This window comes from Copidosoma floridanum, unplaced genomic scaffold, assembly GCF_036245765.1.
Source record: "Copidosoma floridanum isolate Cflo_tuat_1 unplaced genomic scaffold, Cflo_Japanese_pri ptg000013l, whole genome shotgun sequence".
NCBI classification, from domain to species: domain Eukaryota; kingdom Metazoa; phylum Arthropoda; class Insecta; order Hymenoptera; family Encyrtidae; genus Copidosoma; species Copidosoma floridanum.
The window spans coordinates 13,940,978-13,957,517 of record NW_028321890.1 but is presented as its reverse complement, the minus strand read 5'-3'; the positions used below and the strand labels follow the sequence as shown (position 1 = coordinate 13,957,517).

Here is a 16,540-nt window from a genome sequence, read left to right as displayed (position 1 = left end):
TCCACCCCATAAATATTGGCCACTTTTCATACTGTAAAAAATTTTTCCTGTTTTTTCTTTTCTTCTTAATACTCATAAAAACTTCGACATTTAGTAATGTGCAGTAAATCGACGCTAGTTAAATATCTGACTAAAATTTAAAATTCAATCAGTAAAGGTGTAGATGAGTATCTTTTTTAAACTGAAAAAGGAGAAAACAATTTCCACTTCAAAATCAGACAATCAGTGTCCATCCCTTGCAGATCATCAGTATTTATATTTTTATTGAATAGTTTTTAAAAATACTTCATCTTGATAACTTTTTTTACCAACCAACAAGTTTTTTTTCTATCTTGTAATTAAAAATTGAGATTGTATATTAAATTAATCGCACAACTAATGTTACAACATCAAAAATTTGTCACAACAAAAACGGAAGAATATATTTTGAAAAAGCTTTGTGGTAATTCATCGGCACCAATTTTTTAATTAAGTGTTTGCAAATTAGAAACAACATACTGTTAATAAGAATTAAGTAAAATTATGATCATAGCAAAAATGTTGAAAAAAAAAACCTTTTAAAGAGTAAAAAATATTCTGTCATCATACATATGAATAAAAAAATAGTGAAGAAATTCAATACGACTTGGTGTTTGTTCCAACTCTATGATTGGTTGCTCATTCTGGCTGAAAAGAACACACCCGTAGTTGTTTATTCCTCAAAGAGTTCAGCTGACAACCATTTTGTACACAAAAGCAACGAAATGGTTCATTAGAAATTTATTTGAAAAAGGGAGTTTAAAAACTTTAAAACTAAAATGCACGTAACAAGAATTATCTACGTATAAGTAAAAATAGGCAAGAAGAAGACACAAAACTTGAAAGAACAGTAAATTATAAAGTTGAACATGTAAACAGGTCACAGAAAAAAGGTAAAAGTTCAAACTAAGAATTGTACTACTTAAATACCAACTACTATTAAAAAGGGTTTAAAAGTGTTGAATCATTTATTCATTATAACAATGCAGACTAATTTTTTGTTTCAATTATTACTTTGATTTTCCGAAATCGATATTTTAAATTATACCATTTAATTCATTCAAGCCCAAAAATATCAATGATTTAGTTATCTTACACTATAAAATTTGGCCTTTGAAACTATATTATTTAAAACTCATTTTCAAATTCACCCGCTCTTTGTGAGTCGTCCAATCACAGAACGAATAAAAAGGCTTCAGTCACGTTACAATCAATCTTTTGGTATAGAGTACCAACAACGGCATTTTTCCGAATTTCCTCATACAACTCCGTCCGTGCAGTCGTTTCGTCACACATTTTATACCTATATTATCTGGATTGCACCCCCGTACAGTCAACAACCACGAACTCTCCCGAAAATCAAGCTCAGCAGTTCAACTATGCAGCGACAGCAGTTTCGGTGAATCGAATAAAGTCTTGCGCTGAGTCCTCCAGACACGCTTTGTTCACGGTTTTAACTAAAATATTCAATCCCCCTATTGAATTGGCTTTTGAAATTCCTCCCAATAACGGGTGATGAGGATCGACACACTTCGATAGGCTTATTACGGTTACAATGGACGTGCACGTAATAACGTAATAAAAATAACGACCGGCAAGGAAAGTCAAAACTTCAAGTGCTTCCGTGCTCGTTACCGCTGTAAAGTTTGCACTCGTGTCTTCCATATATATACACTACTCGTATATAAACTCGCAAAACACGTGCATGCGTGTTACGTGTGTTCGCTATTCACGCGTCATTAGTGCCATTACTCGGCGGCAACCAGCCGCACTACTGCATTCACCCACGCCTTTCGTGCAGGTGATGTACAGATGGCTGTTTTTATACGCGGTTCCGGAGCCTCTATGCGCAAACGTACCTTTATATGCTTTGGTCGCAAATATACCTCATTGTGCACCAAGGGGACCTTATGCACACTGGGCCAATTTCTCACGAATGTTGTGTTATACCATTAAGTGCATCTTCCCGCACGTGTATATACTCCGTTGAAGGGTTTAATAATCCGTAACAGTGCGCGAATACGGTGGGTGCGTAAGCGTATAAGAACAGAGTAACTGTGCTAATATAAGGTGGGATGTACGTATGTAGCGTGACGGCTCGTAAGAATTATTACGCGCGGAGGGGGTGGCGTCTGATGGGAAAAGCTCACGCGCGGAGGAGGAATCGAGCTAGACCTGCGCTGTGTTAATTAATCGTTACGCGTATGTTGTACAGGGTTGGTCTTCTCTTCGCAACTTGTTGGATTTGATGGCCCAATCAAGGGGGCCTTATATCCGCGTTCTCGACTCATTACGCGGTTTTTACGGTTTTTCGATGGCAAATTGATCGTCTTCGCCGTTCGCGAGAGCGCAACTGTGAAAGTTATCACTTTTCATTTGGAACTACGGATACGTGGAAAAACTGCCACTTTAGAGCTTAGAGAGAAATTTAGATTTTTTTCTTGTCGATCGATGACTATAAGAGCCATTGAAATTAAAATTTTTAAAAAAATTGTACAACAATATTCTTCTATACGAAATTTAGCAAAAATTTTTAAAAAACGTATTTTCCACCTCAATCATGAAGAACTAGAAAAAAATTTATTTTCTTACTTACAAAGTGGCGCCCTCAAAAAGAAAAATGTCGTTCGCACCTTGGGTACATACATGGAAAAACCCCGCTCTTTGGGCGAAATTTTTTTACCTTACTCCCACGGACGACAACGACTAGTTTTCATTTAAAATTTACTGAAAAAAATTTAAACATGTTAACTCTTTTACCCATTACTCAGAAATTCCCTATACTTCAGGATAAAATACTTTAGAGTGCTTCAATTTTTGCGTAGGATCCCCTCTGAGATCTTATTTTTTTGTTTGTACGACAATTTTTATAAAGTTAGAACGAAACATATTGAATAATAAGAAGAAGAAAAAACACAATCGTGTATATGGTTACTATGTAACTACAATATAAATTGAGTGAATGTTACACTTGCATCACCTAAGCTCATAGCTCGTCTGTAACTTTTATATTTGAGTTAAGAAATAATATAATATCTCCAAAAAGTATTACTATCTATCATCTCTTAAAATAATACTAATCATTTTCCTGATTTATTTCATTACTGTTTACTTTAGGAATCATACTACGAAATAAACAAACAAAAAATGTTTTGAATGATCTGTTTAGTCACAAATCTAAAGACCTACTAATACTGTATTGATTAAATTTCCTTACGACATACGAAATTAATCAAGTCTAAAAAGTTCTATGAAATACATGAATATGATGAATGATTTGTTATAATAAAGTAACGTGTCATAGAAAATTTAGTAACTATAGTTTATGGGCTCACTTAGACTTACGTTTCTTATTCCATGAAAAACTTCTTGCTTACGAAAAAAAAAAATTATTTAAATAAATAAAAAAAAGGTCGTGACTGATTGTAGTTGTATATGAATGTGATTATTCGCTAGATGAACTAAAGTGGTCGGTAGTATAGCTTACAACTTCAGGTAGAGGTTCTGGCGAAAAATAAAAAATGTTAGGTAAGACTAACAAAAAGTAGGATTCTTTTAAAAAACATAATATGTGCGTATGAACTCCTTCCATATTCTTTCCACACGTGTTATAAAGTAAAAAAAATCATCGCTCATTGAATTTTATTGCATGTAACTTCTTTAAAAATTTTGCGTGTGACTTTTTTTATTTGTTTATTTATTTTTAAAAGACTGGTTATTTGTATTAAATTCATTTTTTGCTAAAAGAAATTTTTTTTGATTTATTTAAATGGTAGTTTATATACAATTCAACTACTGAGTCCCAGAAGTGTATATGTTAAATGGTGCAATCAAATAATTTTTTTTTATCGAAAAAATGTCTAGAAAAAAATATGTAAAAAAGTCATACGCACATATAATAGTTCTTGAAAAGAACATTATTTTTTTAGCATTTTCTAACATTTTTTTAGTTTTAGTCGGAATTTTTTAAAATTAGATTGAAACATTAACGGCATTGGAATTGATTTTTTTGTGTTAGGTTATTTTCTACATATTGACAAAAAAACTTTAATAGTACTTTCTTTCACATAATATTAACAGTCTTTCTAAAAGTTGTTGTTAATTTAGAAAGAGCGGAAAAAAAAGACTTTCATCGTATTAATACTGTAAATATTTATCTGGTCAGCTTAAAATTGTTATAATTCATGATAATGCTTCAAAAGTGAGAAGTAGGAATGCTGTTAACGTAATATACTAAAAAAGTGTAGAGTCATTTTTATTATAATTATACTAATATTTTGCCAGTATGAGCTACTACCATTGAATTATTACAAAGTTTTCTTGGGGTAAGTAATTACATTTTTATGTTCACGCAGTGATAAAAATAAAAAAAAAAATTAAAGGAAGGAGCATTTTAACCACCTGCTAATAAAAATAATGAGGTACGTTTACTGGACTTAACTTTTAAAAGTAGTAGTATTTTATAAATAAACATTAAAAAAGTTCAATTATAAATCACGATAGTTCAGACTGTAAAACTATTTGAGAAATTAACTTTGAATTTTTTTATCACAAATTGCACAGTTTTGGAAATTGGTAAAATCGTTTAAAGATCCTTGAAAGAACACATTTATATTTCTGAGCTTTTGTTATCATATAAGAATAATCATTTTCAGCCTTGGATCAGTAAAGTCTGTTCTTAGGATACTGTGTTAATCCTGTGGTTTGACATTGATAATTAAAAAAAAAACTTATTGTCGTTTCGTTTGAAAAAACAAGCAAAAAAATACATTAGACTTATCACAATAAAATGTTAAGTTTGTTAAAAAGAAAAAAAAAATTATAATACATTGGGATGATTTAAAATGAAAAATAAAAGTATTTTTATGCTTCATTATAAGGAATAATCCAGAAATCGTTATGAGAACCTTAATAATTTATAAGACTTAAATTATTCTTCTGAGTCAATCTGAGGATAAGAAAATAAAAATTTAAGATCCGGGATCATTGGGATGTGAGCGTTTGAAAATTTGTAATAATTGTGAAGTTTACTTTCTTGTCGTCTATAACTATCCATCGATCAACACTTGTCATTAATTTTTTTTTTTTTTTTTAAGGGAGTAGTAAGTTGTTTATGTGAAAAAATAGTTTCCACGATGAGTTACGCGCACAATCCTTATTTTAAAAGTACTGTAGGTATAAAATACTGTATGGTAAAATATGGTAAAATACGCTGACAAATGAATAAAAAAAACAAAAACTGTTTACTAACGTAATATGAACACATTTCAGTACAGAAATTTTTGTACTAACGTAAACAAAGATTGTTTTAAATTATGGAAGGTCCTTATAAAATAAGTTACAATTACAGGCACACTCGTCAATTTTCTCAAATACAGTTTGAAACAATGAAATCTCAATAATTATCAAAAAAAATTTCAGAAGTACTTTTTTTTTTTTAATATCATAAAATAACAATAGCCCCCTGTAGCACTTGATTAATTATTTGTCCAACTCGTCAACGAATATTTTAAAATACGGCATTTTGACAAAAATTTTTCAATAGTACTCTGGCGTCCCAGAGAAGAAAGACGTTAAGCGCAGTTTATTCACAACCAAGAAAATCGAAAAAAACCAATTATTTTCAATTATGATAAAAATGTAATATTTTAACCACAGCAATAATGATCTTAGGGTAAAAATATGGCACCATCTTTGCATTAATCCCAAAAAAGTTGATTTTTTAACAGGACATTTAAAAAACTGTAGTTACACCTTTTACCCGGCGTAGTTTCCCTCGGTAGTGACCTTTTTGGGTAGCAAAGACCCCCGGAAACCGATGCGTTTACAATGCAAGAAAATCATTAAGTTCAATCACACTCCTAGTCGTCATCTACTCTGTAATGACGGCCTTTTTTCTTTGTAAGCCACGCCCCAGCTCATGCTACTTCCAGAGCGAAAACCTCCTTAAGTACATAACGACTTTTTATTTTGGAATCCATGCGCTTTCTTGTTGACTTTACAGAGTAAAAAAGGCTTTAAATGCATTTACGCCTTGCAAATTCCAAATTTTATGTCATTCACCATTTTCAGTGTCAGATCAAAATTTTTTCCGATAAAAGTACCATTCAGTTTATCATAACAAATAATTGAAAAACTGTTTATTTATTTTACAAACACACTTAGATTGGAAATCACCTTACGAATCGGTTGATATAAAAAACTCATTTTCGACCAAAATGTCACTTAACGACCTTCTTCACTGGGACGAAAGTACTTTTCTGTGTAAAAAAAACTTTTGTTCCTTGGACAAAACGTACCACTCTAAGATAATTTTAATCTTTGACTTCGGACTGTAAAGAGAAAGCTCGTAAAAACCACTTAGAATTGGACGTGTATGTACCTATCGGTGCACACGGAGTCCTACCTAGCGCCAGGACTGTGACGCTTACGGGGTCGACATTCTAGGACCCAAGTTTCGCAATTGTCACTCAGAAGCACACATTGAAAAAAAAAAAAAAATTGCTCGTACAAAATAATACAAGACATGAAAGCCGGTGACTCACCAGTTATGACGGAATACTGGGGCTGCAAGAGGTCCGCGACGTCTCGAACGGCCAGGTCTCCGTTCTCGATCTCCCCAGTCATACTCTCGACATCCTCTGCAACAAAAACCACACACACATCCATGTTACACGTATACATTATAATATTGTGTAGTGCATGTATAAGAACATGGACTGAACACGGTGTCCGAGTCGATAATTGATGCAAATGAAGCAGTCACTTCTGTTTGCCAAATAGAATTTGAGACGTGTCAGATGTACGTATGCGTGAACTGTATATTATTACTTCCATTACAATGCAAATCTGTTAGCTGGATTACTATACTATATGCGATCGATACACTTTTAAAAATATATGTATTCATTCTTCGTGTTCAACGCTGTGACTACATATATACGAGGATATAATTATATAGGTAGTTGCCAGTGGTACACATGGCCTGCTAATGGGATTACGTTATGTGTGACGTGCATGTGCACCTGTAGTGTCTGCACTCTATTTTTTTTTTTTTACCTCTTTTTGCGGCGTGTATATCAACACTATATACAGGTATATTTTTACGCTGTGAGTAAGCTAACAAGAGGGAGCGTAGCAGAGAAACAGATAACGCGACACAATGTGCTGTGAGAAAGCAGCTCGAGCGTTTCCTACTTTTTTTTTTCTTCTTGGACTAATATGTATAGCCTAACCGAGTGCCTGTCCTTGTACGTGTAATGCCTTTTTGTAAAATTCATGACAGGTGACACTTTGATCATGTGCATGGGTGAGCTGGATACTTTTTTCTTCTCCTCTTTTGATGCGAACTTGTCATTTCTGAGTGCACGCGCAAGTGTACTTATACGTGTATAGGCGAGAGAGACACTTTGAGACAAGAAATAAAAGGAGCGAGTTCAGCGAAATAGTGTGCGCTCGGATATTTTACTTGACGACTTGCATTTTTTGTCTTCTTTCTTTTTCACTGTCTTGATGTTCCCCTCGTATTTTGCGAGTAAAATATGTACACAGTATGAATGCAAGTGCGTTTGTAGGATAATTTATTGCATGTAAGTTCTTACTTCCGTAATTTGAAAAGGCTGGAATTTTAATATTTTGTGTGATTAGGTTGTTTCTAAACAAACAGTTTTTTTGAAATATTATATACATACTTTTAGTTGAATATAACTTTTTTCAACAGAAAGCGTGGCATTAGGTCTCAAAAATACGTGAATAACAATTACTTCGATTTTCTAAGTTAAGAAATATCTTTTAATATCTCCTGCAGTTTGTGAATCGTGTAACTAAATCGTTACAAAAATTTAATAGTTTTTTGCAAGATTATGAAATGATGATAAAATTTTAATGAAGTAATTTGTTTAAATTCTGTGGAAGATAGACTGTTGGTTATTAGGATATAATATATAGCATCATGTATACTTCATAATATTTTTCCCAACCATTCATTCAAAATTCAAATTTCTCTATCAAAATAAGTAGGTAATGCGTGTTTTGGAGTGTCTGTGTCATAGTTTTACGCCTTTACTTTTTCATTATAAACTTCTTTCACTTGCTAAAGCCTATTAACATAAATAAGTACGTTAAAATTTTTCCTTAAAATCCGGCAAAAAATGTAATAAAAATGACCTCTTCATGATTCAGTCCATATTCGTGAAGATTTTTTTTATTAGTGCCATTGAAAAAAGCACCTTCGAATTACTCTAAAATAAATTATCGATTATGTTTTCATGTCCCACTCAATTTACAGTTCAACTTAAACATGTCACTTTGCATATTATTGCTTGTGAGCTCTCTACAAGTAATGAAAGAATTCGTATTTTGTACAACTACAATAAAAATTTTAACGATAAATAAGATAAGTATACAAATGATAGTTTTGAATGTATTTTAATTTTCTATAGCGTAATTTTTCTTATTAAAAGTCGTTGATTTCCCTTTGAATAAAGTTTACCAGACAAATTTTATTAATTGACCCATTGATTACCTTCTAATAAACTTTTTTACGAAAATTATATAATAGAATGATACAACGATGAAATGTTTTTTTTTTTTTTTTAATTTTTGCTTATCCAATGTTATCAAAAAGTTGTAATAATTACTGCTTTTGAATTGATGTTCAGTTTTTGATAAGTTTTTCACGCGTAAATATGTAAAAGATGCAATGTACACTTAAACTTCACAAGTTAAGATTTTACTAAATCATGGGTAAAAAGTTATATTGAGCGTGAGATGAATCATACATGCTTCTAGACTTGGATTTTTCAAGACATAGTCTTATGTCAAATAAAAAAAAAAAAATAATTGAACAACAACGACAGCCATTACATTTGTTGAACGTCCAACATGGAATCCATTCGAAGGAGCTTGTTTTTTTTGTCTCACGCATTATTGAATTTAATGATTACACGCACAAGTGTTACTTTTTTCTGATGATCAGTATGTAGTTGATGCGCAACATCGTTTTTTTTGACGGTTAAAAATAAAACCGAGAAAAGAACAGTCAGCAGTGTGATTCAAGCACCCAACATACATTTTCCGACAGGTGCAACGCGTCAAATGATGATACATGAGTATATTGATTCATATATGTACAGTAAACACGCGTGGTATATATCCATAGAGCATGATCACATCGGTACGTTATACTCATACACTGGTAATTGGATGAGTTAGACTTTGACAGTTTTTAAATATAGCGGCCGTAACATAATATTTCGAATGGCTAAGCAGATGTCAAAACATGAGTACCTTTACAATGGACAAAAGGCCAAGTGATTGGGTAGCAAACAAAATTATATAATTCAACCTTTGCGTGTACCTATGAACAATGATGTCCTATAGCTGATGGTCTCGCTTCACCGTTGAGCTCAAGTCTCGGTTATTTACACGAGCCTTTGTCGAAATACTATTCTTGTGATTGAAAACACAGTTTGGCAATCATCACAATCGAATCAATAGCGTACATATGTATTATGTTATTGCGATTGGACCTGTTCTGACTCACTCGATCACTCCAATTTTTTTATTTATTTATTTTTTTTTTTTTTTTCAAACGAGCACAATGTACGCTGTTCCCGACAATGTATCCAAAACTCCTCAACCACTTGCAAAAAATCTGCACCAACACACGTTACATTAAAATTCTTCACTCGTAAAACTGTTATATTCACAAATAATCGCCGACTGTGAATTTTTTTTAAAGCTGCGGCTCTGCGAGGCTTACCGGTCGACCGCTAAACTACCACTACAATACTGGCACTCGCGTTCCGCAGGCTTGCCGTTTCCGCTCAACGGCTCGACTGATGTACTCGCGCGGAACATACAAGCGTACACCTATATATACCAAGCATATATACATAGATGCATGCAGGGCTTGCAGGTTTTTTCACAGTCAAGTTGCACTCGATTGACCTTGCCCGCTAGGTAAGGTGTCTGTACTGTCTATCATATACAGTGCGTATACGTATAACAAAGTTGGAGTCAAGCTGGTCGAGGTATGTAGGTATACTTTGCCGTTTTTGCTAACTGCAATTTTTTGCTTTGCCGTGGACTCGCGGTTTAAATGAAGCGAAATATGATGTACACGTATATAGACAGTCTTTGTAAAATGTAGATGTGCATCTTCACCGCACGATTGAGCCGCGTAACTGTAAGCCACTGATAAAGAGGATATAAAGAGAAACAGCCTTTGTATATACATACTGTATGCCTTCAAGAACTCTATGTGTGCGAAACCATTGCCCATTACTTCTCAGATTTACGGAAACGAAGGGATGTACGTACTTTGCATGCTGCAATCAATTTATTAAATTTCTTCAGATGTTTAGAAATTTTCATGAATCAGTTTATTGAGTTCAATAACTACCATATGAAGATACTTTTCAAATCAAAAATATTTAATTTGAAGTACTTTTTTCACACACCTCATATTTGTTGTATATGTTTTATAGTGCAAACTGACGCGTTCTCATGATACATTATGGTAATGCGATAAATTTCAATTATTAAACAACAAAAGAATAATGAATTTGTGATGGAAAAAATCAACAAACATTACAAAATATTATAAAACATTTACTAAAACTAATATATTAGTATTTAAAAATGAGAACACTACAAATGTTAAATACACGTTTAATTTATTAAATTTCAGTAAATGCGTCAAGATTTTCATAACTTAGTTCGTTGAGTCTAATAACTACTGTTTAAAGATACATTTTGAATAGAAATGTCATAATTCCAATATTTTTTTTTATACGGTTTGTTTTCTTTACTTGGATTTTAAATGCAAACTTACAATTTTTGAGAATTTCGGTGTATTAAATTATTATAACTGAACCGTAGTGATGTTAAAAATTTTTGATAAAAATAAGAGATGAACATTTTCGAAATATTGTGCATTTTTTAAAATTAGAACGTTGCTGTTGAAAAATATTTAAATACTAGAACACACATAAAAACAATTAATACTTAAATTGATAACTCGTTAGCGTGAGTTTGAATGAGTTTAAGCCAAGTAAAATATTGTGTTTAAAATAAAATTTTACTAAATAAACTTAAATTTTGTTTCAAACAAGAAACGCACCATTTTAAGGTGTGGTTATAAGAAATATCTTTCCTATCAAACATCAAACTATATTTACTTCCCATAGATTCCATCATCTTTATTCAATAAGTCATAAAAAGCACAATTTTTTTTGAATTTGGGATAACTTTTTACAAGAAAATAAATCGCAACTAAATGGTGAAGTTTTGTCAAAAATAATACAAAAATAATTTTTAAATTTAATAAAACAAAAAAAAAAAATTGAACGGCTTCTATAACTCAAAGGATTCATTACTAATTCTCTTTCTTCCTCTAATGCCAATTTTGCCTATATCGTAACATGTGTCGTGAAGAAACTTTGAACAAAAATATAATGTTTAATGATCGTAGTTTGACGATTTACCATCTTTCCTATAGATTAAAATTTTTCTATGTTTAGGTTCACTTGATTTTGTCAAAATTTCATTGTATATTCAATTGGACGTGATTGGAAATCTAGAGCTATATACATAAGGCTATTATAACGGGGTCCCAACTACACAATAAAATGCACACTCCCATGTTCTAGCGTTTTACCAATGTTGGCGGTGAAAATTAGCAAGTATCAATTTTTCAAAAATTTTTTGTTCAAGTCAGAATTAAAAAAAAAACAAAAACCAGTTTCATACTGCGTCCTATACGGCTCTGATGGTGCCATTGAACGAAGCGAGCCGCATGCGATTCCGGGGGGTGTCCCGACTTCCCGAGTCTGCCCGATTGTCCCCGAACACCTTGGGATAAAATATATCTATATATAGTTTGCACACTCCGTAGCACAAACACAAACTCGGCTTACCCGATGTGATGATGCTTGCCTCTCGTTCCGCACTCTCGTTTTTTCATCACTGCAGACTGGGGGCACATATTTTTACGTAAATCGGAAGTTCATCCAATACCCTGGAATTGAACAAAGTCTCACTGGAGGTGCCAAGGCAGCTCGCCAAGTCATCCAGGAAGCGATCCCGCGGCGGATGAAGTGAAAAAAGGTAATGAATACCAGTGTCTGCTGAAGCCGTCGCGCCGTAAAGGCGATATTCGAGCAGAAAGCCAGATGGCTAGCGACTTTCGACCTTATCGGCTTGGGCTCGTAAGCTTGCACCCTTTGGGGTCCTTGCAAAGCACCCAGGACCACTTTCATTCGCTCGTTTGAACTTTTGGTTTTTCTTTTCATATTTTAGTTTGCCTCTGCTCTTGCACCTATACTTTATCTAACTTTGAGGTTAACTGGGGGCAGAGTGAACATCTTTTTTTGTTTCTAACGTAAAAAGCACCATTATACGCTTCGCGAAATCGGCAAGGGTGGCAGTGTAGCCTTTTTGTGAAATTAAGGTCCCACGACGTATTTTTTCGGGTTTCGTCACATTTCGAGATAAAAATTCTTCATTTTTATAGTTATTTCGAAGCTGCACAACATTATGTGATTTTTTATTACAGAGACTGCAAGCACCATTATAGTAGAGCATAAAAGAAGTCGTCGTACATTCGATCGATAACTAACTGAACATGAATTTGACCGAGGACAAAGTGTCAGATGCTTCCAAGCAGCTTGGGAGTGATGGAAAGTTGAAGATCAGGTCTGAAACTGAGCTTGAAGACGATGAAGTACAACCAAACGAGTTCGAGGTGAGTTGTAAAAGATTTTTATTTTAATTGTTTTAATAGAAAATAGAAAAAGCAAAGTGGTTGGGTCTAGGAATTTGGATTTTTACCGAGGTGTAATTTTTATACAAAATACATCGTTTCATACATCGCGTTTGTAGTAAATATGACTTACTGTGTTTTTATTACATCCATCTGTTTTGTTTATTATAAAATAAGGCAGAGACTAAGAATTTGATTATAAATATTCATTGTGTTTTTTTACTAACCAATAGAATACTGTTTAAATTACCCATTTCTGATCCATATATTATGATTATAAGAATCTTTTGTACTTTTCAGTAAAGTTATATTTTTATTTCCAAGCTACAGCAAATTTTTTTCTTCTAAAAAGTCTCAAATTCAATTTTAGACAGAAGCTGAGGATGAAAAAACCATAAAGTCAGTAATAAAAAAAAACTTACATACTACCAGATCAAAAAAAACCAAAACGTCTGGTAGCTCCTTGCAAGATTCCAATAAATTAGAAGAAAATTCATCAGAAGTGCTGGAACGCTTTAAACGTGGCTGTGAATGTCAAGATGACCAATGCTTCGAAGGTCTTAGCCCTGAAGCAGTGTACAAGCACCGGTTGAACATTGCTGAATTGACAAAGGCTGAGCACGACATGTATCTCATGGGTCTTTTGAGAACTTGCCTGTCAAATCCCAATGAAACCACTAAGCACACGGAAAGACAAAGACTCAGGACACAGTACATCTATCAAGGCAGAAGAGTGTGCCTTGATGCTTTTCTTTACTTGGAGAACTGCACTCACTATCAAATTAAAAGGATAAGAAAACACTTGAGCACTCATGGAGTAACGCCTAGGGTTCATGGAAATCATGGAAAAGTGCCTCATAATACGTTTTCTTTGAACATATACCAAATAGCCACTGATTTTGTAAAAGATTTCATAAAAAAGCAAAGATCAAAGCAAAAAACAAAGTTCTCGAGCAACGCTCCACTGTATTTACCACCAGAAATCACAAGAACAACTGTCCATAACTTGTACAAGGAATATTGTAAAACTAGCTCGCCAAATGTCAAAATTTTGGGCTATTCCACATTCAGAACCTTCTTGAAAGTACAATTTCCCGAGTTGAGGTTTGCCAAATTGGAATTTGTTGCTCGAGCCCAAAATTTGCCCAACCAATCTAGTCAAAAGAGTGACATGGAATCCATAAGAATAGCTAAGGACATTTTGCAGCATGCAGAAATAGTAAGTGAAAGTGGAAATCTGGTGCCAGTGATATTTTCTGGGGAACCCGTTGGTGAGACTCAGACTTTTATTTTGACGTCCAATAACGAACTTGAGCACGGGGTGAGTTACCATGTGACAAAGAGTAACATTTTACTAAGTAAAACCAGCATCTAGCTACACTTGCAATCATCAACAGGAAGTAGTTTATACATTTCACTACTTACTCAAAGATAAAAGACTGCAACTATATTTTTTCTCTGATGATATCTTAAACAAAGTGCTGGCATGGTTTTGTAACATACAAAAATGAATACTTGAAAGCAGTTTTTCACTGCTGGTATTATAAAATGCTAAGTAGACGTATTCAAGTCACGAGGCAAATAAGAACAAGTATATAAGTCGAAGACAAGAATAAATAATTGTCGGCATTGTTTTCACAGTTACAGCAACTCTTGCTAGTACGTACCTAGTCAGCAAGTGCGTAAAGACTAAGTGTGCATGCAAATGAGAGAGGCAGTGAAATTAATTTCTATGAGTGGGTGGCTCTAATTTATGTCTTTTCTTTGGCTACACTCAGCTCTCCATCTTATCCATTCTGCACCACTTTCGTGTTTTTTCAAGTGCTCGTTCCTCGACTTCCGAGCCACTAATTTAGTATCAGCATCTCTCAGCTCTACACTTAGTTGCTTCATGAGCAGTTATCTGTACACATTCGGTACGTTCATGTTTTAAGAGTATAATCTACGTTGATCAATGTGACTGTTATTATGACGAAATTTGATGCACCTATTCGTAAAAAAATTAAAATTAATTTTATTAGGTAATACGTGAAAATTAATTTCACACTAATATCTGTGATCACTGCAAAGTAGTATTGTAAAGTTAGTACATTAGGTATGTAGAGATAATTTTATATTTTTAATGCGTATTCCAATAGATTAAGTTTGATGTAAAAAAAAGTTTAATTTTTTATTCAGATCAGAAGAAAAAACTCTATTAAAATACGTGATAGACAATTTGAAGTTTCATAAAATTCACATGAAACTACCTGTTAACCTGTCGGTGTTTCATTTAGCTTTCGTTCAGTTACATTCTATGAATACCATCTATTAAAAGTTATGTGAATCCATACTAATTTTTCCATAATACTTATAATTTATACATATATCTGATTTAATGAAACTAATACTATAAATGACTAAATAAAAAAATTAACTTGTACAGATTAGTAAAAAAATATTCTTGAATATTTAATATATTACGCTGCTATTCGAATCTTGAGCCATATGCTGAAACATATAAAAGCAGGTTGTATCTATGGAGCCGTTGGAGAAGATATATTTCTATAATCTCATGGTTCCCCTAAAAACAAATCTATATAATGACAGATCTCAAAGTAGTCAAAGAATAGTTAATCAATTTTTTGTACACAAATTACAAAAGTTGTTTAATATGTTCTAGAAATTTTTAAATTTTTATTTTAAAAACGATTCACAATAACCTGGTTTTTTGAGAATTTTCTCTTAAATGTATTCTTTGCGAGATATTAGTTGTTGTTTATAATTCGATATTATTCGACAACAACCATTTTCAAGCCATAAAAACAATGTAAAAACCAACAACATTAATGTTGCCAAAGTTCTAACATTCTTCAAACGGTGAGCTAATAATGTTACTGTAAATCTGTATTTTGTTTAAAACTATTGAAAATGATGTACATTTCTATTAGCTGAGTCAACCCGAATAAACAATATTATACTAAAAAGAACGAATGTTATAATGATGAATAAGTAACTAAAAAAACCTTGGGCGCTGTTATCAATAGTTGCATTGGTTGGTATGAATGAACAAAATGTAGAAGTTACTAAAAAGAAAGGCTAGAACAAAACAGAGCAGTGTTCCTTTTTTTTTTTTTTTTTTCTTTTTCTTTTTTATTGTTGGTAATACTAACGTTGTCCAAAGTATTAATGGTACACTCTGCAATTATTAGCATAGTAACTAAGTATAATTTTAGATATAATGATAATACCTCTACATTAGTTCCTATGTAAATAAAATGTTTTTCTACTATTACGAAATTAAATTTTTTTACTAAAATTTACTGTCTAGAATTTTTATTTACCGATAAATGTGTAGCTACATATAATACTCTTGTCACGTACAGTACATGGTACGTACTGCGTGGGACGGGCCACGGCTATTAGTAAAAGAAAGGAGGACGAGTGGGGGAGAAATGAGCATAAAAAGGCCCGCAGCAGTGGCCGCAGGGCTCTAGAACGCGGGGACTAGAACGAGACTGGTCGTAATAACTAAATTGGGACCACCGAACGCTTTCCTAAGGGAATATAACAACAAAGTGATCGACTGGGTTTAACTATCTTGTTGTCATTAAGCACCCCAAGCCATCAGAATCCTGCGTAACACTGTGTTATAAGCGGTTGATTGGTCGTTCTAAAAATTTCAATCGGTTCCATTGGTGTTCACTCAACTGCCACTAAATTCCATTGAAATTTTGAATTGATTGATTACTCAAGTGGATAACGATTCAAATCGGT

General features: G+C 33.0%; 2 protein-coding genes across 3 annotated transcripts in view; one reads left to right on the top strand and one right to left on the bottom strand.

The window, feature by feature from the left end:
• Nucleotides 1–16,540, bottom strand: part of LOC106644420 (guanine nucleotide exchange factor DBS) — a 62,015-nt gene that overhangs the window by 28,087 nt on the left and 17,388 nt on the right. The window contains exon 2 of the mRNA XM_014359911.2: nucleotides 6,564–6,659. Within this exon, the coding sequence (XP_014215397.2) occupies nucleotides 6,564–6,659 (96 nt within the window). The remainder of the gene's footprint in view (nucleotides 1–6,563; nucleotides 6,660–16,540) is intronic.
• LOC149374883 (uncharacterized) lies at nucleotides 11,953–14,802 on the top strand. Of its 2 annotated transcripts, XM_089591353.1 has the most exons (3): nucleotides 11,953–12,129; nucleotides 12,578–12,766; nucleotides 13,155–14,802. In XM_089591353.1, exons 2-3 carry the CDS (start codon nucleotides 12,647–12,649, stop codon nucleotides 14,157–14,159), a joined length of 1,125 nt encoding a protein of 374 aa, XP_089447479.1. In that variant the 5' UTR covers nucleotides 11,953–12,129; nucleotides 12,578–12,646; the 3' UTR covers nucleotides 14,160–14,802. The 2 variants fall into 2 exon arrangements, with proteins under 2 accessions (XP_089447479.1, XP_089447480.1); XM_089591354.1 differs by lacking the exon at nucleotides 11,953–12,129 and having other exon boundaries at nucleotides 12,462–12,766.